This window comes from Neurospora hispaniola (genome assembly GCF_033458365.1).
Source record: "Neurospora hispaniola strain FGSC 10403 chromosome Unknown B0T23scaffold_8, whole genome shotgun sequence".
Taxonomy (NCBI): Eukaryota; Fungi; Ascomycota; class Sordariomycetes; order Sordariales; family Sordariaceae; genus Neurospora; species Neurospora hispaniola.
Window position 1 is genome coordinate 647,570 of NW_026944413.1, and position 18,711 is coordinate 666,280.

Sequence of the window (18,711 nt, forward strand, 5' to 3'; positions counted from 1 at the left end):
CGAGATCTGGGGCCGGATGAAGTCAAATCCCTGCCTGTCAATTCTACGGTCATGTCCACGGGCTGCCATGGAATCAAGCTGTGTACACTACACACAGGGCAACACTTTCCCCGGGGCCCGGCACCTGCATGATAAGTCGATGTCTGGAGGTGTCTGTACAAAGTACTGTGTGTATGCCATCACCAAGTGAGGCTACACTGCAGGATGCCATGATCTTCAGCGCTTGTAGTTGTGTCCGTTGGCAAGTTACAGTGAAATGCAGGCAGGGCCTGGGGTTTGACGGACGCTAAGCCCTATTCCAGATAAAATTGACGAGTGGCCGCAACGCAATGCTTTGTGCGTTACCTACCTACGGGCATTGGGCCTGCCTCCAGCTCATCGCATTTCGTTTCGTTTTCTGACGGCAAACGTGCCCTGGACATGTTGGGGTTCATGTCCGATATCGTTACGATGGATAGTATCTCCAACAAGCTGACATCAAGACATGCTACTGGTACTGTCTGCGACCCAAAGGCGTGGCGGGCTGACTGGAGGCAGCATCATGGGTCGGTGCCCTGGCATGCAATATCCCCCAGATCACACAACCACTTTAGGAAGGTGCTTTTGCTCGTAGCATGAGTCTGATGAGCGAGAGTAGGTAGAGAAAGCCTCCCGCCCGCGCTTGGTGTAACGTGCTTTCGTCCATCCGCCCTTCCCAATCCGGCGTGTTTCGCTTGCTGCTGGCCAATCAGCAATTGCCCGGCTCGTTTCTCGTTCTCCTGTCCGTCCTATCCCCGCCCCCCACTGGGCTAGATATCGACTCACCACTCAGTCACCTCACCGGTCGCTGAATTCTTTGTTCTCCCCCACCACGTTTTTGTCCCGGCCCGACCCTGTGGTTTCGCTTGCTACTCACTCCCTTGGCATCCTCTTAGCCACATGTATCGTGCCGGATCGTCCAGTTGACGACGTCTCATAGCGAGGTGGCGTCGACAACGAATCCGCCGCCTCTCCTGCCCAGCCATCAAGGAATCCCCAAGGGCTTTCAAGGTCGAGGTATACATATTAGCAAGTAGCTGGCCATGGGTTGGGCTTCTAGGGCGTCGTTCAACTTGTCAGCCGCACCCGAGCGGATATGAGTGGACTTTCACCGTCCTCATCTCATCGTGTTATATACGTACCCACGCCATGGTGGTCTAGGCACTCCGGCACTCCGGGTTTTCTTATAACCATTTCCCGTCGATCTTGTGCGCCGAAACTCTTCGCTCTCGCTACTCTCAACGCCTCATTCGTCACTTCAACACTAGTGCTCCACCAGAACTGTGCTTGGCGATGCTCCGTCTATCAAACACCACCTTCCGGCACTCCTCTAAAGTGCTCACTGGCGTTGTGATCGCCCCCCCACCAGTTTACCTAGACTACTTATCACGGCCACCAAACTTTCAAGTTCAAGAGGCCCGGTATGGTCCGTAGAGGTATCCTCAAAGCACGCTCGTATTCATACTGTACAACACATAGACTTACACCACAAGACAGATATGCGGAATGGGATTTCCATCCTCTCTACACACTATGTCTGATACCAGGTATAGGGTCCAGCGAATAATGGACCTCTGCTAGTCAGTCCGGCAGTCCATTCTGGGTCCTTCCTCGTCCGGGCCGCATCCCCTATTCGGAACGGCCTGGTACCTGTAGGACTTCTCCAACCCATCCTGATCCTGGCCTGCTACCGAGCTGACGGGCATATGGGGTACATATGGGTCTTGTCCGTAAAGAGCATGTGTAAACGGATTCTGTCTCAGCTTCACGCCTACCTTTATCTAAGTGGGCAGCTAAAAGCCCACAGAAGCCTGTTTCCTTCCTTCATCCTCCAAGTTCCTATCCTCGCGGTGGTCAATCATACCAAAAGGCAAAGGAGAAGAAAAAGGAAAAAAAGGAAAAAAAAGAGAGATGGCACGCTGACAAGATACTCGTGCCAGAGCACCTGTAACCCAATGGTCTGAAACGGAAAAAAAAAAAGGCTGAACAGACGACGGTTGAACTCCTCTCCCATCTTTAGCAGCATCGGGTATCATCACATACCGTCTCGATCTACAATACCAATTGCCGGCCAGTTGCTGAGTTTTAGTACACAGAGATCCAACATGCTTGGCTAGCTCTGTCGATGCCCATCATCGAACGGAAATTTCCGCCCCCTTTCCCAATTAAAACAAGCCTCAAAGTACCACAGTACCCTCCAGTCTCTATGTACATCTCCACACATCACAGGTAGGGTACAAGTACTCAGGCTCCAAGTAGTCACCCAGCTGCTAGGGTCCTAAAGGGATCCTTTTGGCCGCAATGTTCTTGGATCAAGAGAGATATGACACTGTCTTTTGAAAGTCGTCCCCTCCGTCGACCTTCCAAATCATATCTTTCCTATTCACAACCTCTTACTCCTAGGACATATCCTTCCCTACAGTCTTGCTATGTGTCGACAACCGTCGAAACAATCGGTACAGGCTGCCCTCAGCGCGACCATACCCAGTCACGTAAAGGTCGATGGCTTGCGACCCATCGCTTCCCTTCGACCACAAAGGATATTCGAAGTCAGTCTTTCTGACGGCAAAACACTCCTCCTTTCACTCCCGCCACAAGTACTCTTCAGACGCCTGAGGCACGAACAATTCATAATAGGATTCGAAGCGGCAACAGTTCAATGGATCAGGGATGCTCTTGCCAGAAACCATTTGACTAGCTTTACAAGCCCAACACTTCGGAGATTCCTCCCGACCCTCGTGCATACTTCAAGTCACGGTCCGGTCGAGCTAGGGTCAGCCTACAACGTCTTCGAGAATAATCAACATGGCATTCCTGTTGCCTTGTTGCCTTCTCCCCCCAGCCACTTGGAGCGTAAACGTTTGGATAAGCATCTCGGCCAACTTTACCGATCCCTCTCGTCAATGACCTCACCGTCGGGCAGGTTCGGCCCCGTGGCGGTCGTCGTCCCTAAAATGCCAGGAATAGAGCTTTCGGACAAGGTGGCCAGGCTTGGAGAAGGCGGCTTGGTGGCAGCCGACGGAGCAAGGAATTGGTCAACTGCCTTTCAGTCGTTATTGGAGGGTGTTCTAAGAGACGGCGAAGACATGGCGGTCACAATGGCTTACTCGCAGATACGAAGACATTTCAGGCGGTTTGAGCACTTGCTCAACGAGGTCAAGACGCCGAGATTAGTGGTTATTGACGTGGCTGATGACACAAACACCTTGGTCACCGTGGAGAGCACGACAAGTACAAACGGCTATAACAACTACACGACAGCACCACAACCAGCATCATCCGCGTCAGACAACTACATCGGTACAGAACGACGACTAACGCTTACCGGCCTTCAAGATTGGAGTAACTGCGTCTTTGGCGATCCACTATTAGCTACCATCTTCAGCGACGGCGTCTCGGAATCCTTCATGGAAGGTTTCGAAACCGGTCCTGCCTCTACCCATGCGAACCATCTCGGGTGCAGCAGTAGAAACACAGGTGCCAGCACCCACAGCACCAGCACAGGAGTCATGTCCATCACAGCCATCACCGAACAAACCACCACTACTCGTGCACCTGCACCAACAATATCCAGCCTTCCGCCACCAACAGATGCCAGCAGCAACAGCGACAACGATATAATCTCCTCGCTGATCGAAGACCTCCCCAATGCCGGCATTCGCCTCCTCCTATACCAAGTCTACCACGCAGCGCTCTGCATTGTCAAAGAGTTCTATCGACCTCGATCGTCACCTTCCCCCTCTACTACTACCTGCTCCTCTCCTCCTTCTCCTTCATCCTTCTCCAGCTCTCCAAGTACCAACAGAGAGCTCGAAGCTCGGAGAAAACTCACCGAGGCGCTGAATAGGTTGGAGAGTGCTGTTGTGCCGGTGGTTACACCGATCTCGATCTTGTCTGTACCTGTACCATCTTCCCTCAAGAAGCAAACCCTCCTCGCAAGCAATAGCTGCTCCTCACCGGTAGCCGGTGCTAGGTCGTTATTATTTGGCGTGCAGGAGAGTACTATTGGTAGTAGCAGTAGCAGTAGGAGTAGGGATGATGTGCTGGCGAACAAGAAGCTGCATCATCGACCGAGTGAAGATCTGAGCCCTGCGAAGAGGGCGAAGAGTGCTAGTGATGGGAAGAGGGGGTAGTGACTGGGCTAATCAGGACTTCCGGAATGAAATAAGCTGGGGAGAGGGCGAAGAAGGCACAGACTCCCGGGGATGAATGAATGGATGGATACCAGGAGGAGAAGGAATACGGGACAAAGTTTGAATGGGATAGGCTGGCTTAACTTGCCGCACCGTCCCTGATGTCCTCATGGCTCATGCACCCTATTTTGACTTCGCGCACCCTTTTTTCCCCACATGCCAACCGATGACAGCTGACATGTAAAACTCCCTGCTTTGTATAATAAAGCCCACTTTTAGAATGTCATATAACATCCAATCGTGTGTCAATGAAACTTGACGCTTTCAATATGCGCCGCACAGTTAAGGCTACATTTCTACACAGAAACATCGCTATACAACCACTTTTACACCCCCCATATCGATTATATTTATTTAGACAACCAATAGCGAAGCGCTTATACTTTACAATTAACTATATTCGATTACTTTTATACCCTAATAACTAAGCGCAGTATAATAGCCTGAAACATTGAGAATACAGTAAGTTATACGTAAAAACGACTTGTAATTATAACAGCTGAAAAGGGTGCATGAGGACATTAGGGACGGTGCGGCAAGTCAAGCTCTTTGAAATACTGCAACACTCTTGTTCGTTTTCAAGGAACGGACGCACGGAAACAGAAACCCTGATTCAGCATGATTTCAAGTCCTTTCATTGATCCTTTTCTTTGCCGCCCGCCCTTTCTTCTGCCTTCCTATCATATCCTATTCCGTTCATTTTCGTGAGCTGTGGTAATTGTTCGTTCCCCATAAAGACAGAAAACGCCATGCTATGTTCTTAGTCTACAGAAAAACACATAAGTGGATGTAGAGTAGTGGTAGTGATTCGTTACAAAAAAAAAAAAGAGAAAAACGAAAACACGAAAACCAGACCTCCATCCCTAGAACCCGATCTCTCTCATCTTCTTTTCCATTGTTAATTTTTTTGATTTGTTTCCTTCGGCTGTTCAACAGCCCACTTCATGCCATGCGCGGCCATGGCCAGCCGACCAGAGCATACCGTGCCACCCAGCATGTGTTCACTCTTCATTTCGGTTGTTTCTCTGAGACTCCCTGCATGATTCTCTTTCCTCCGCCTTCCTCCCTTCATGTCCGACCCCTTTTCGCTTCTTGCCATCTTCCATTCCTTACTCCTTCTTGTCTTCTGATTTTCACAAAGAAGGTGATCATTGGTACTTCAGCAACCGCCCATCCTTACCCTCCACATATTCCACCCCAAGCATCTGCGTCGAAAACGCGCAGAACCGATCCTTGATAGCCACGACCTCGTATGCACCTTCCTGGCTGGCCTTGATGACCTTGCTATACTCTTCGCTGATATCGTGCTTGGTCTCCAACACCGTCGCACGCTCACCCTTCTTCTTGGGGTTGGTGCTGCGAGTATACGTGAACTCGAACGGAGGGGTTCCGTAGAACTCGAAAAGAATCTCGACCTCGCCACCCTCGTGGATGTCCGTCTGCACCTGCTTACCCTTGGAAATACGGGCCGCGGGGAGAGGGTGAATGGTCTTGGAGATGTTGACAGGAGCGCGGCACTCGGATGCCCTGTCACTAACCGAGGTAATCGTGAACTCACCGGGGTGCTCGGCGATACGGCGGAAAGTCGTGGTGGGAGATTTGGCCCTCGACTCCTCCCCGTTGAAGGTATACCAAACCTCGAAGGGAGCGGCACCAGCGAGGGAGTACCCGAGACGTTCGCCGACGCAGTAGTCGGTGCGAGTCTCGAGAGGATAAATGGTGGGCGCCTCAAAGAGCTGGATTTGGACCGAGTGGGCCTTGCCATCGGGAGTATCCCTGTGGGCAGATGTGTAATCGGAAATCGAGTGGCAGCCGCTGCCGTCGCGAACGCTGCGAATGCGAATCGTTTGGGTTCCAAGGCGCAGCTGGTGACGCGGGATCTGGATCTCGTACGAGTTGGAGTTGATTGCAGGCGTACGGTACACTTCCGGAATCGGGCTGCTTTGATGTCTGATTTCGAACTCGAGGTTGAAAGGAGGGATGCCGTTGAGAGTGATGGGAATCGACTCGGATTCGCCTTGGTCCGTCTTGCAGTACTTGAAGGTTTGACCGGGCTTGGCGAAGGCGGCAGTGGGTTTTTGATTGACCTTCTGCTTAACAGTTACGGGCTTGAAAGTCCGGTCATTAGTGTAGAGGTTATCCGAAAGTGAGTTGAACGTGTACGTGTACTGGCCCGCCCTGGAGGTGTCTGCAGGGACGGAAGCTTTGCCGAGGGCAGCTTCAAAATCTTTCCTACTGATAGAGGCTGGCCCAGACGCAGGTTGATGGCGAATCTGGTATTCGACATGGAAGGGAGGCGTTCCTATGTAGACATTAGCAGGCTGTGGGGAAACCAAGGAATGTGCCTGATGGGGCGGCTGATAGTAGATCTACCTTTGAGTGCAACTTGAAATCCAGATACGTCACCCTCACAGACATCGCTCACAACAAAGCTGTTGGTGCCATCTGGCTGAACGTGCGCAGACTGTACAACGGCGAGCTCTGGACGAGGGAACCAGTCGACTTCAAAAGACGATGCCTTCGGATCAACAATGCCGTGGCATTGTCGATCCCAGACATCTGTGATCTGGAAGATACCCTTGGTGCGAACATCAAGGAAATCATTGTCGTGCTTGATCGTCTTTTCCAGGACCCGGGGGGCGTTTCTCGAGGTGTCATTGACATTGCTGTAGAAAACCTTCCATGGGCCCTCTCCAGTGAGGCGAAGCGGCAGCTTGACCGTCGAGCCCTCAACTGCCATCGTCCTGCGTTTGGCATCGATAAGACCAAACGCTGCTCTTGGGTTCTGGCGGCGCACTGAGATCTTGACCTCATCCTGCACAAAGTTACGGCACGCTCTCTTGTCTTGGACGCTCGTCAACGCCAGAGTATACTCGCCGCCCTTAGCAAGGGAGCCCGTCTTGATCTGATACTTGTTCGTCTGGATATCCTTGACCTTGTACTGCTTTCTCTTACCGTCATGGATAATCTCCCATTCTAGCGTAAATGGTGCGTCGCCCTGAAGCAGCACATCCACCGAGACATCGTCGTTAAGACAAGCGGCCATGTTACCAGTGCTGTGAATGATGCTGGCAGAAGCTGCTGGCTTGACATCTTGTTCGAGGATATACTCGGGCCCGCTGAGCTTTTGAGGTTCGTAGATGGAGTCGCCGATATGTGTGAACACGTACTTGTGATGTCCGGCAATTCTAGGGATGAATTCTTGCTGGAAACGTAGGCCATTAACCTTGATACGCTCCACCGAACGCTGCCCATTGGAAATGACCTCGTATCTGACGTTGAAGGGTGGAGTACCAATGAGGTCCATGTCGACGCGCAACCCAATGGAATTTCCAGCGCAAGTATCTGGAATCTCCTCTGAGCGCAGCGTGAGCTTGGGCTCGAGAGGGTTCAGCAGCAAGCAAGAAGACGGCTCCTGCACCTCTCCCTCGCATTGTCCGGCAACAACCGACTTGAGTGTATACAAACCAGGGGCAGCGATTCTCGGCCGGTCCCTGGCATTCTTGGCGTCGTAGGTGCCGACAGAAACAACATCCCCATGGTCACCGCTCTTGGTGAGGGTGTCAATCGGCGAGAACAGCCAGCTGATGGTGTACGTAGTGTCATCAGGCACGGGGCCAGGAAGTTCATATCTGATTGGAAGATCTTTGGAACCGCCCCTGGCAACCTTGAGAGGATTTCTAACGTCGCACCCTTCAAGACGCGCACGCGGTCGCTCCTTGACGAAGAGGTTCTGCACCAGATGCTTTGGCCTTGTCTTGGGATCCAAGTCGTCAGCATGGCCGGTGTACCTAGCAACGTTTCCGAACGCATCATGAACCTCATCGACGGAATACTGCCAGACTCCGCCAGCGTTCATGGATTCATTGAGGTTGACGGGGACCCGTTGAGCTCGAGCCCAGGAGACGTCATCATCCTCAATGAGTCTCGCAAGACTACGCGAAGCACCGAGGAGCGGAGAAGAGAAGCCCTCTGGCTGCAAGCTCTGGATGTTGAAGCTGTGGTCCTTGCCGTTGATGGTGCGGCTATAGATGACTTTTAGTGGCGGCGTGCCATCAACCAAGAGGCTGAGATCAGACAAATCGCCGACACAGCGGTTTGGCGAGGAGACTACCTCGACGCTAGCGCGAGGGCAAGGAACCACAAAGGTGAGGGCAGTCCTTCGATGAACTTCAAGCTTATACTCGTCAAGCGCCTTGCCCAATCGATAGGCACCAGGCTTCTTGACGGGAAAGTTGTACTTGACAGTGAAGATCTCGTCATCTGCGTTCCTCTTGACCTCATTCTTGATTTCCTTGAGCTGGCCTCTTGTCAACTTGATGACTTCGTGTTCGTTGGTCTCGAGGTCGGTGCGGATGATCTCGACATCGATGGGAGTCGTCGCATTGAAGAACAGAGGGATCGAGGCAATCTTGGTGTCCCCTCCGATGCAGTACGGGGTGTTTTCGGGGTTGAGCACCACAGAGCTGGTAAATGGTCAGCTTTGCCGGGCTTGTTCACTAGTGCTCCTACTTGGCATGACTTACCCTTCTGGGAGAATGTTGATAATCTGCCTACCCATGAGGAGGGAGTGGTTGTAGAGGATGCTGGACACCTTGACTTGATGTTCGGTAATGGCAAGCTCCCGGTCGTAGAAGACCTTGACAAATCCGAACAGCCATGTCTGCCACGGGAGGCCGATGTTGAACATGAGCATCCAGTCAACCAAGGCGTGGGCAACAAAGGCGAAGACGACGAAGGACTGGGAGAGTTCGAGCCAGGGTATCCTAAGCTCTGGCAGGCCAAAGAGATAGATGAGGTCTAGGGCGATCCACTTGAGGAACAGCCAGAAAGACTCGGTATTTTCTTCCACCACTTGGGTCCAGTCGTACAGCTTCCACGCAAAAAGAGCCGCGTAGACGGCAACGGCGTAGAGGCGTTGTGTGGGCGCATCGATAACGTGAAGCGGGATCACAGGCCCTGGGCCTGTTGGTGCTGGTGCATTTCTCGGGGGGGCGACGGGGAGGGCATTGGGCGTTGCCGTCCGGGCGCGATTCGCGGGAGCAGCTTCGGGTCGTCGTGGTCCGGCCATGGGAAAGCCGCCTATAGAGTCCTTGCCTGCCATGGCATGCCGAGTCTGTGAAGGCTTGACGGCTTGGTAGTGGCCACGGGGCGCAACAATGTGCACGTTGTGGTTGTCGTCGTGATCGTCGTAGCTATCGTCGTTGTCGTTGTTATCGGTCGCCGAAGGACGGGAGGAAATGGTGCACGAGGAGAGAGAGGCGTGATTAATCAGTCGTTGGCAGTAGTGGTGATATGGAGAGCCGACATCAAAACAGGCATTCTCAGTCTTCCTCTTGTTCTTCCTGTTTGCGGGCAGGCAGAGACAGGCCTAAAATTTCCCAACACTCTGAAAACTAGTAACAAGTCACGTCAAAGACGCGGTTGTGGTCTCTTTGAGGGTTTGCAGTCGCTGCCCGCACTGCAAGTGCTGCTTGGCTGGCCTCACTGCTAGCGTGTGCCAATGGCTGTTTGGACGATTGTGATTGGAGAAATGGAGGACCCAACATGGGAACCTTCCCCATCTTTCTGTTGGTCAGTGCTTTCTGAAGCTTACCTGGTCCCCTGCCTTCAGCTGTCTCAAGCAGTCAGATAGTGCAGACAGTACGTACATAGTAGGTACCTACCTACCTACCTAGGTACTAGGTTGAGCGAAAGTGGAGGGGGGAGTAAACAAAAGAGCCGGTCGAACAACGTGTAGCTCACGGGGCAAAGATAGGCAGCACTTTATCATAAGATTGTCGTAGCCATCTTTAAGGATCCGAAACGCCTTCAGACTTGAACCTGATGCTCAAATTGCTCCCGTGAAACCCGGTGTGCATAAATGCTAGGTCGATGACACTTGCAGGAGTGGTGGTCCGCCAGCAGGTAGTGTACCTCCCGTCTACTACCTACCTCTACATAGTACATACTGAACACTACACAGTATCCGGCCGGATGTAGTGTAGCAGCTGCCCAATTGTCTGCGACGGCACTTACACACATAACACCGACCTCTTCAAGGTCGTCTTTCTTCGTTTCTTTCCTTGCAACCTCACCATCTTGTCGCTACTGATCGCATGAGATCATCACTACATCCACTGCTCGTTAGTCTGTCGGTTGGGGCTCGACCCAAGAGCCAATTCACCAAACCTTCATCGGACTGAATGCAAGCGAGTTCTTGGTGCAGTCACTTACAACATCCCCGGCGCACTTGCCTCCATCAACTGCCGCTCAAATCTGATAATTAACCTTATTCATCCATCGACTTTGAGACCGAACAAAACAGCCTCCATACCAGACTTCCCTGTGATGTTCGTGGCATGTCATAACCCGAGTCTCACGGTCACAAGTCACAAGGCAAGATCCCGCGCTACACCATCTCCAAACGGCGGCTGTCCCTGAGACCAGAGCTGGAAAAGACGAGCAGCCTGCCCTTCACCCTCTTGAACCTTTTCAGCATTTATCGCTCAGCTTGATTGGGTCACAGCTTGTCGAGTTCATCAAGTTTATTTCACCATACTTTCCTCGAGATATGGATCCAAATAGTGAGCCGGCGGCAACCCGTCGCTCAGGGCGTGCCCGCAAGCCAAACACAAGATATGCGGAACTCAGCTCTGACGACGAACTCAACTCGCCTGCCGGTGTGAAGGCCAGCCGGAAGAGGGTGTCACTCGACTCGAAGGCCTCAGCAAAGCTGGAAGAGTCAGCCGATCCCGAGCGATCATCGATGCTCAAGGAGTCGCCCGCTTCAGAGGAGCCAACGACAGCTGTTCGACCCCGACGAAGTGCCAAGCGCAAGGCAGCCCCTGAAGTCTTTGACGTGCCCATGGACGTGCTGCAGGCTTCGCTAGGACCGTGGCATGAAAATGAGCTAACAGAATGGCCAAGCTGGACGGACGTAGAGTCTGACCCAGTCTTCTTCAACCGTATTCTCAGACTGCTCGGCATACGGGAGGCAAAAGTGAGGGAGGTGTTGTCTGTTGACGAGGAATCGCTCCTCCTTCTCCCGTGAGTTGATGGCGCTTCCCATGTTGCATCAAGGGGTATCAACTGGTGCTGACTGCGCGTAGGGAACCTCTGTATGGCCTAGTGTTCCTATTCCAGGTCATGGAAGAGGAGGAGGAGGATCTGGAACCAGATGAGGAGTTTGGGTTATGGTTCGCCAACCAGGCAAGTCATTAGTTTTTCCTTTGGCGCCTCCCTCTGTTATCGACTGTGGCTAACCTTGGTTGGTAGACGACCAACAACGCGTGTGCGACAGTCGCTTTATTCAACATCATCATGAACGCCCAAGACCTTCCACTGGACATAAATCTGTCCAAATTCAAGGAGGAATCTGGACCGCTATCTCCGCCATTGCGTGGTCACCTGCTCAGTAGCAGTTCGTGGATCAGGGTAGCTCATAATCATTTTGCAAGGCACGTACAGCATTCCGCTTCCCAGAAGGGCTGACCATAATCGGCTTGAGCTGACGTTTCAACAGGCGCCTGGACCTTCTCAATGCAGCCTTGGCCCTCGAGAACAAGGTTGAGGAAAGCAAAAAAAAGCGGGCTAGAACCACAGCGCGCCGCAAGAAGGAGCAGGAGATGGAGGATGCCTACCACTTTGTTGCATATGTGCCAAACCACCGGGACCGTAGCGTGTGGGAACTCGATGGGCTGAAGTTTAACCCCCGCTACGTCGGTATGTCTCCCCTACTCGACGAAAGAATTTATTCACGACATGACTGACAAACAATGTAGGCAAATTTGAGAAAGGGGCGCACTGGACGAGTGTAGCGCAACCTGTCATCCAAGAAAAGATGATGGAGTATGAGGCTGATCAGTTGGCGTTTAGCCTCCTCGCTCTTTGCGGAGACCGTCGGGCCGCACTGCGGCGTCAACTCGCTGTCAACATCCATTGTACGGAATTGCTCAATGATGCATTCCGAAGCGAATCGGCCTGGTTCGAGGAAGGCAATGGCTCGTCTTCGTTCAAGGACCATATCAGCAACTTTCACGATCAGAGTAAGCTGGACGAGTTCCAGCTCAGTACAGACGAAGCTCAACTCATGATCAAAAATTCAGCAGAAGCCCGTCGGTTGCAAGATAATATACAAAGCGGTGGGATGGAGATGGCTGAAGCGCTGCTTCTTAGAACAGAGCTCCGCCAGAAGCAGGAGCAAATTCGGGCGGAGTACTACACAGAAGTTGCGTCTGGGCCGGAGGGTGACGAGGACGGCGAAGCTCAGAATGAAGACCCTGGCCGAAGAAAAGACCACACGCCAGCAATTCATGAATGGGTGACGAAGCTTGCCGAGCGTGGTGTGCTGAGGGAGCTACACGAACAGGTGGAATCGCGAAACGGTTCATAGACATACATCCCTCCGAGGACTGGCCGTCAACTGGGAGGGGTACTTGGGGTTGTTTCTGCAGTAAAAAGTCATTTCCCAGGGATACGTAGAGCGGCGAACTGTTTTGATGTCAGGGGGAAAGGACTTTGTCACGGCTCAAAGGTCGGAATGTGGGTTTCGATTTTGGACAAAGCCGGGTAATTAAGCAGCCCAATCACACAAAGGTTAATTGATAAAAGTGAAACAAGGACAAAAGACGTGCTGGGAGGTCATGACGCGCAGGACTCGTGCCATCTGGTCTCGAAGCCTTGCTTAAGTTGTTGGTTAACAAGTCTGTATCACACGTTTGTTTGTGACGTAATCTTGGACCATGTCCCCGCGGCCGGGACGAGAAGGGCAGGCGGTCAAGTAAAGGTAGCGAGTCGTGCCGGCAGAGAAGTGGCCGCCAAACAGCCCAAGGACGATTTGAGAAGGCGGTCTCGAGTCGGTCGACGCCCCGGCTCCCGCCAAGGCCAGATTTCGCTGCGCAGAATGACGGCATGACCCCTGCCACAACAGCAGGACCCTGTCATTCCCTTCATCCAGACCTTCAGAGAAGCATTGACCTGGACTGCCCGTAGGGGGGAACCTCGAAACCAGAAAGGCACCGTGACCAACATTTGGATACCTACCACCACCTTGTTGTTGTCCTGCCGTGATCGAGGTGGTCACGTAGAGGCATTCAAACTCGTTCCAGCCCCTCACCAACAAATATTTTTTCCCCATCTTCTCCATCTTGAGAGAAAAAGGCCGTAAAAGTCACCTTCTTCAAGTAGTCTTTTGGTGAGCATCTCCTGCCGCAATCCCTTTGGTATCCCATCTTCACATGCATGCAGAGGCGACTGAATAGCAGGCTGCACCTTCTCTCAGAGCACCAGCTGATCAACTTTTTTTTTCTTCTTATTTACAGGACCCTCCTTGCATCCGGCGACTTCCCCCCCTCAAGAACCAACCGAATGAAATAAAAAGACACGACAAGCGCCAGACGAGACAACACCCATCTGATCTCTCCCATTCACGAGATTCCAACTAAGTGAATTTTCCACTCCATCTTTACGACCGCAACCATGTCGAAACGGCCGAGCTATGCGTCGGTCGCCAATGGCGCCGCAGCCCAAGACGACTCCACCTCCGCCGCTGCTGCCGAGTTCGATCGCTGTATGTTTTCCTTCCCTATGCGAACCTGTTCGATATCATCTACCATCCGCTGTTTGAAAGGAGCAAGCCCTTGAGCGCTTAACGTAGACAACTGTTGCTAACATGGCGCGTCAATCGGTAGCTCACGACAAGCAAAAAATTCTCTTCTCTACAGATGCGGGGCACTTCTCTCTCATTCGCGCGATGCACCTCGCGGATCTCATTACTGAGTTGAATGGTTAGTTTCTGTTTCCTTGTATTCTCTCGCGCATTCTGTCTGGTTAGCATAGCTTGTGACGCTGGGTTTTGGGGCCATAAGCGTCAAAGCAGCAAGATCGGACCGTCACAGCCTCCGCGATTTTCCCCAAGTATAATATCGACGCACAACTTCTGCGCGAGTTGGCATATCATAGAAGACGTGGTCACAGAATGCTAACGCCTCTGCAACTCTCCTAGGCCTTTGCGGTATCCTCTCCCTCTTCTCTTCTTTGCGGTACTGCCTCGGCGACCCCGCCGACAAGACCAACCTCTACTATGCGCTTGCCTTCCTCCCCTTTGGCTTGTTTTTCGACTTCATGGATGGCAAGGTCGCGCGTTGGAGGAACAAGAGCAGCATGATGGGCCAAGAGCTGGACTCGCTGGCTGATCTGGTACGTGTACACCATTATTGCCCACGCTTTCCCAATTCCTCGACCCCGACCCTCTCCGGGACATCAAGCATTCTAACTCACAACCCATCCAACCAACAGATCTCCTTTGGCGTCGCACCCGCTGTCGTCGCCTTCGCCATCGGTATCCGTACCCCCCTCGACCATCTCTGCCTTGGCTTCTTCATCCTCTGTGGCCTCACCCGCCTCGCCCGCTTTAACGTGACCGCGACCGCCATCCCGAAGGACGCCAACGGCAAGGCTGCCTACTTTGAGGGCACGCCAATCCCCACGACGCTCGGTCTGGACGCCATCATGGCCTACTGGGTGTCACAAGGCTGGATTCATGATTCACTTCCGTTGGGTACCATGTTCCAGGGCACCGCGCTCGAATTCCACCCCATTGTCCTCATCTTTATGCTCCACGGCTGCTTGATGACAAGCAAGACCATTCATATTCCCAAGCCTTGAAAGCATAAAGACGGACTAGGGTCTACGAATTTGTGACGAAAGGAACGAGGGACGGGAATGATTAAGTTGGTTTATGGAAAGGAAAAGGCCTGGATTTCAATAAGGAAGAGGCCCGCTACGAGTTGGACGTCGGTGAAGAGAAAGGGAATATTGAGAGACAGAAAGATCTTGGGCAGGAAAGCAAAAGACGGGGAATTCTTTAACAGGTGGAAAGCGGAGACAAAAAGAAAACTTGAAAAGTGAAAGAAGAAGAAGAATGAACTAGCCGTGGGTCTGGGGGGTTTCTGAGAATTGTTGAAATGACTATCATGCCTGCTCTTTTTTTTCCCTGCCATTTTCCTTTCTGGTCACTATCGGGTTGGGTGCATTGTCTAGTACGAGTGTGTACACGCTTTTCTATTTTAGAATACAAATACCCTCTCCCTTTTTCCCACCTTCACCTTCTTGTCCGTACCCCGTCTACGCGGAATCATTTCTTCTGAAATGCAGTGCTGAGGTCTATGCAGAAGCACCAGTGCGCCCGAGCGGCAGACCACCAAACCATTTCCAAAGAATATCAAAGGCTCCTTAGTATAAGATTTAACAGAAATATTCGCCTCTTTCTCTACCGTTCTGTAACAAGCATATTCTAGATGACTATAACCCATACTCCTGCCTACGCCGCCCCCTTGCTGCCAACATGAACTTTTAAACTTAACTTTGTTTTTATTTCTTTTGCTTCATGTACTCCCTAACTTGAGCTGGAGCTTTAAGCCTTGACCTCCTCCTTGGTAGCCTCCTCCTTCTTGGGGTTATGGGCAGGGAAAGGGTTGTACATGCCGCGATCGGCCTTGAGCGCGCGAAGCTTCTCGACGGCCTCCTCGAGAGAGTAGGGCACATCACGGGCCTGGGTGGAGGTGTCGTCACGGTAACGGATGTTGACCTTGCGGTTGGTCTTCTCGTCGTCGCCAACGACAAAAATGAAGTTGTCTGTGTTGCGTCATTAGAAGGTGCAATTTTGATAAAGGGGAACAGGCTTGTGACTTACACTGAGCAAGCTGGGCAGAACGAATCTTCTTCTGGAGGGTGTTGCCACTGCTATCGACATCTGTTGTTGTGGTTTTTGTGTCAGTATTTGATCTTTGTTTGCCTAACAACGGGGGTGAGTCAGGGAAAACATACCGACGTGGATCTTCTCCTTCTTGAGGGTCAAGGCAACCTCCTTGGCGTAATCAAGGAAGCCCATGCCAACGGGGATGACCATGACCTGGCGGGGCGACATCCAGAAGGGCCACTTGCCAGCGAAGTGCTCGGCAAGAATGGCAGTGAAGCGCTCGATGGAACCAGCCATGGCACGGTGGATCATGACGGGGCGGGCGCAGCCGGCGGTAAGGGGCTTCTTGACAAGAAGAGCCTTCTTCTTCTTCTCCTCGCCCTCCTTAGGGGCCTCCTCCTCCTCCTTGGGAGCTTCAGGCTTGGCAGCCTTGGAGGCGGCCTTGTCCTCATCCTGCTTGACCTGGGCATCAGCGGTCATGTACTCGAGAGAGAAGTTGATGGGCTGCTGGAAGTCGAGCTGGATGGTGGCGCACTGCCAGGGGCGGTTGAGGCAGTCCAGAACAGCAATGTCGATCTTGGGGCCGTAGAAGGCACCATCGCCCTCGTTCAGCTCCCAGGAGCCTCCAGTAGCAGTGACGAACTCATCGAGAGCCTCCTTGAGGCGAGCCTCGGCGCGGTCCCAGGTCTCAATTTCACCCATGTACTTCTCAGGGCGGGTAGAGAGCTTCAGCTTGAAGGTGAGGCCAAGCATGCCGTAGAAGGACTTCATGAAGTCGAAGAGGTCGGCAACCTCGGCCTTGATCTGATCCTCACGGCAGAAGATATGAGCGTCATCCTGCTGGAATCTGCGCACACGGGTAAGGCCAGAGAGAGCACCACTGGCCTCGTTTCTGTGGAGCACGCCGAAATCAGCAAGCCTGAGGGGAAGCTCCTTGTGGCTGCGGTCACGGTGACGGAACATCATGGCGTGAGCAGGGCAGTTCATGGGCTTCAGACCGAACTGCTCCTTGTCAACGTCGAGAATAAACATGTCATCCTTGTAGTGAGCCAAGTGGCCGGACTGCTCCCAAAGAGCGACGTTGAACATGTTGGGAGTCATGACCTCGTCGTAACCGCGCTTCCAGTACTCCTCCTTGATGTATTCCATGATGGCGTTGTTGATGCGCATACCGTGGGGCAGCCACATGGCGGAGCCGGGCGAGCACTCCTCGAAGTAGAAGAGCTCCTGCTGCTTGCCAATGAGGCGGTGATCGCGCTTGGCAGCCTCCTCAAGGAACTTCTTGTGAGCGGCCATCTGCTTCTTGTCGGGGAACGAGACACCATAGATACGCTGGAGGGAGTCGTTGTTGGCGTCACCAAGGAAGTAGGAAGAGGAGTTCTTCATGATGGCGAAAGCCTCGATCCTGCTGGTGTCGGGGACGTGAGGACCACGGCAGAGATCGATAAGGGGCCCGTTACGGTAGACAGTGGTTCTGGTGCCGTCAGGGATCTTGTCCTTGATGATGTGCTGCTTGTATGGGTTGTAGGCGAACATCTTGAGCAGATCCTCCTTGCTCATCTCCAATCTCTGGAAAGGCTGTTTCTCCTTGACGATCTTGGTGACGATGTTCTCGAGGGGTGCCCAGTCGCTAGACTGGACAGCGGCACCGCCGGGAAGAGCCATTTCGTAGTAGAAGCCGTTGTCAACGGGGGGGCCGATGCACAGGGAGCAGCCGAATCTGCGCTCGCAGGCCTCGCCGAGGATATGGGCACTCGAGTGCCAGAAAACGAACTTGCCCTGGTCATCGTTGAAGTCGAGGAGTTCCAGTTTGCAGCTCTTCTCGAGAGGACGCTCCAGATCCCATAGTGTCTCTCCGTCGATTCTGGCGACAACGGTGCGCTTGAAGAGGCTGTTGGAAATGCCCTTTGCGATCTCGGCGGGGGTGGTCTCGTAGGCCTTGCCGGTCTTGGTGGTGCCGTCGGGCATGGTGATGAGGATGTCATCGCGGGGGCGCTTGGCCAGCTCCTCCTGCTGCTCCTTGTAAAGCTTGTCGAACAGGTCGAGACGCTCCTGGATAAAGGCAGGAGGAGGGTTCATCTCAAGAGGGCCGGCATCGCCGCCAGCGGCGGGGGCACCCTTTTCCTTCTTCTGCTTCTTCTCCTTCTGGGGCTTGTCGCCGCCAATGGCGACCTTCTTGAGGGTCTCGGTGACTTTTTCGGTAACCTGCTCCATGTTGAAATGTGTCGACAGAACGTCGGGGGGGTGTTCGGTTGCGACTGAAGGGTTCCTAAAGATAACAATTTCGCGGATTGTGTCAGAGGCCCGGGCTGTGACTCACTTTGGACGTGTATGGTCGCAATAGCCCGAAGAGGGACGGAATGTTGGAAAGGAAGGGGGGGTGAGACTCACTCTGACACGACACGATAGCAGCACAGAAGGGGACGTACGTCTGGACCGACGGGGAACGGAACGAACGAAGGCGGCGCAAAGACACCGACCGCAAGGGGAAATTTTGGGACACTTTTACCCCGCGGTCCAGATCAGTTAAGGGCAAAAGTGGGGTGCGTTAAAGCGTACAAGCACGAGGTGGAAGCCGCATACATATCAGACCCGGAAGAGCAGCAGTCATGACACGGACAGGGCGGCACCTATTTGGCAACCTACCTCAAGGGCGGCCGCCCGGACAGGCACTCAACAAGACGGAGCAGCCCAGACAGCAGCGAGACACTCTAATTTTTTGAACATTGAACGAACACCTGCGGGTCATACGTACAACCAAGCATCAAGTGCGCGTAAAGTCAGTACGTAGAGGTACTTAGACTGTAAATACACTACGTA

The 18,711-nt window shown here is 52.9% G+C and overlaps 6 protein-coding genes across 6 annotated transcripts; 3 read left to right on the forward strand and 3 right to left on the reverse strand.

The window, feature by feature from the left end:
- Positions 1-1,595: 1,595 nt before the first annotated feature.
- Positions 1,596-2,125, reverse strand: B0T23DRAFT_325137 (uncharacterized protein; the record flags this gene model as incomplete). Its single annotated transcript, XM_062835483.1, has 2 exons — positions 1,596-1,789; positions 2,062-2,125. The coding sequence occupies 2 exons, from the start codon at positions 2,123-2,125 to the stop codon at positions 1,596-1,598; spliced, it is 258 nt and encodes an 85-aa protein (XP_062689066.1).
- Positions 2,126-2,215: 90 nt separating this feature from the next.
- B0T23DRAFT_227317 (uncharacterized protein) lies at positions 2,216-4,157 on the forward strand. Its single transcript, XM_062833818.1, has one exon. It carries the CDS (start codon positions 2,448-2,450, stop codon positions 4,149-4,151), a length of 1,704 nt encoding a protein of 567 aa, XP_062689067.1. The 5' UTR covers positions 2,216-2,447; the 3' UTR covers positions 4,152-4,157.
- A 1,202-nt stretch (positions 4,158-5,359) lies between these two features.
- B0T23DRAFT_407456 (uncharacterized protein) lies at positions 5,360-10,291 on the reverse strand (the record flags this gene model as incomplete). The annotated part of the gene is made up of 4 exons (XM_062839190.1): positions 5,360-6,513; positions 6,585-8,677; positions 8,738-9,556; positions 10,230-10,291. The coding sequence occupies 4 exons, from the start codon at positions 10,289-10,291 to the stop codon at positions 5,360-5,362; spliced, it is 4,128 nt and encodes a 1,375-aa protein (XP_062689068.1).
- A 244-nt stretch (positions 10,292-10,535) lies between these two features.
- B0T23DRAFT_227351 (cysteine proteinase) lies at positions 10,536-12,687 on the forward strand. Its single transcript, XM_062833819.1, has 5 exons — positions 10,536-11,240; positions 11,303-11,402; positions 11,469-11,650; positions 11,716-11,915; positions 11,975-12,687. The coding sequence occupies exons 1-5, from the start codon at positions 10,765-10,767 to the stop codon at positions 12,583-12,585; spliced, it is 1,569 nt and encodes a 522-aa protein (XP_062689069.1). The 5' UTR covers positions 10,536-10,764; the 3' UTR covers positions 12,586-12,687.
- Positions 12,688-13,578: 891 nt separating this feature from the next.
- B0T23DRAFT_227382 (uncharacterized protein) lies at positions 13,579-14,894 on the forward strand. Its single transcript, XM_062833821.1, has 4 exons — positions 13,579-13,761; positions 13,883-13,978; positions 14,197-14,390; positions 14,490-14,894. Exons 1-4 carry the CDS (start codon positions 13,671-13,673, stop codon positions 14,856-14,858), a joined length of 750 nt encoding a protein of 249 aa, XP_062689070.1. The 5' UTR covers positions 13,579-13,670; the 3' UTR covers positions 14,859-14,894.
- A 505-nt stretch (positions 14,895-15,399) lies between these two features.
- On the reverse strand, positions 15,400-18,464 carry B0T23DRAFT_227376 (threonyl-tRNA synthetase). Its single transcript, XM_062833820.1, has 3 exons — positions 16,020-18,464; positions 15,886-15,945; positions 15,400-15,827 (listed from the first exon to the last, which is right to left on the reverse strand). The coding sequence occupies exons 1-3, from the start codon at positions 18,103-18,105 to the stop codon at positions 15,607-15,609; spliced, it is 2,367 nt and encodes a 788-aa protein (XP_062689071.1). The 5' UTR covers positions 18,106-18,464; the 3' UTR covers positions 15,400-15,606.
- Positions 18,465-18,711: the final 247 nt, after the last annotated feature.

Excerpts from the sequence above, each read along its gene's own strand:
- B0T23DRAFT_227317 (XM_062833818.1), top strand. The coding sequence starts at position 2,448 with ATGTGTCGACAACCGTCGAAACAATCGGTACAGGCTGCCCTCAGCGCG.
- B0T23DRAFT_227351 (XM_062833819.1), top strand. The coding sequence starts at position 10,765 with ATGGATCCAAATAGTGAGCCGGCGGCAACCCGTCGCTCAGGGCGTGCC. Across the intron at positions 11,241-11,302 it reads GAATCGCTCCTCCTTCTCCC|GGAACCTCTGTATGGCCTAG; the intron begins GTGAGTTGATGG and ends GACTGCGCGTAG. Across the intron at positions 11,916-11,974 it reads GTTTAACCCCCGCTACGTCG|GCAAATTTGAGAAAGGGGCG; the intron begins GTATGTCTCCCC and ends CAAACAATGTAG.
- B0T23DRAFT_227382 (XM_062833821.1), top strand. The coding sequence starts at position 13,671 with ATGTCGAAACGGCCGAGCTATGCGTCGGTCGCCAATGGCGCCGCAGCC. Across the intron at positions 13,762-13,882 it reads TGCTGCCGAGTTCGATCGCT|CTCACGACAAGCAAAAAATT; the intron begins GTATGTTTTCCT and ends GTCAATCGGTAG. Across the intron at positions 13,979-14,196 it reads TCTCATTACTGAGTTGAATG|GCCTTTGCGGTATCCTCTCC; the intron begins GTTAGTTTCTGT and ends CAACTCTCCTAG.
- B0T23DRAFT_227376 (XM_062833820.1), bottom strand. The coding sequence starts at position 18,105 with ATGGAGCAGGTTACCGAAAAAGTCACCGAGACCCTCAAGAAGGTCGCC. Across the intron at positions 15,946-16,019 it reads GAAGGAGAAGATCCACGTCG|ATGTCGATAGCAGTGGCAAC; the intron begins GTATGTTTTCCC and ends CCACAACAACAG. Across the intron at positions 15,828-15,885 it reads TTCTGCCCAGCTTGCTCAGT|ACAACTTCATTTTTGTCGTT; the intron begins GTAAGTCACAAG and ends GACGCAACACAG.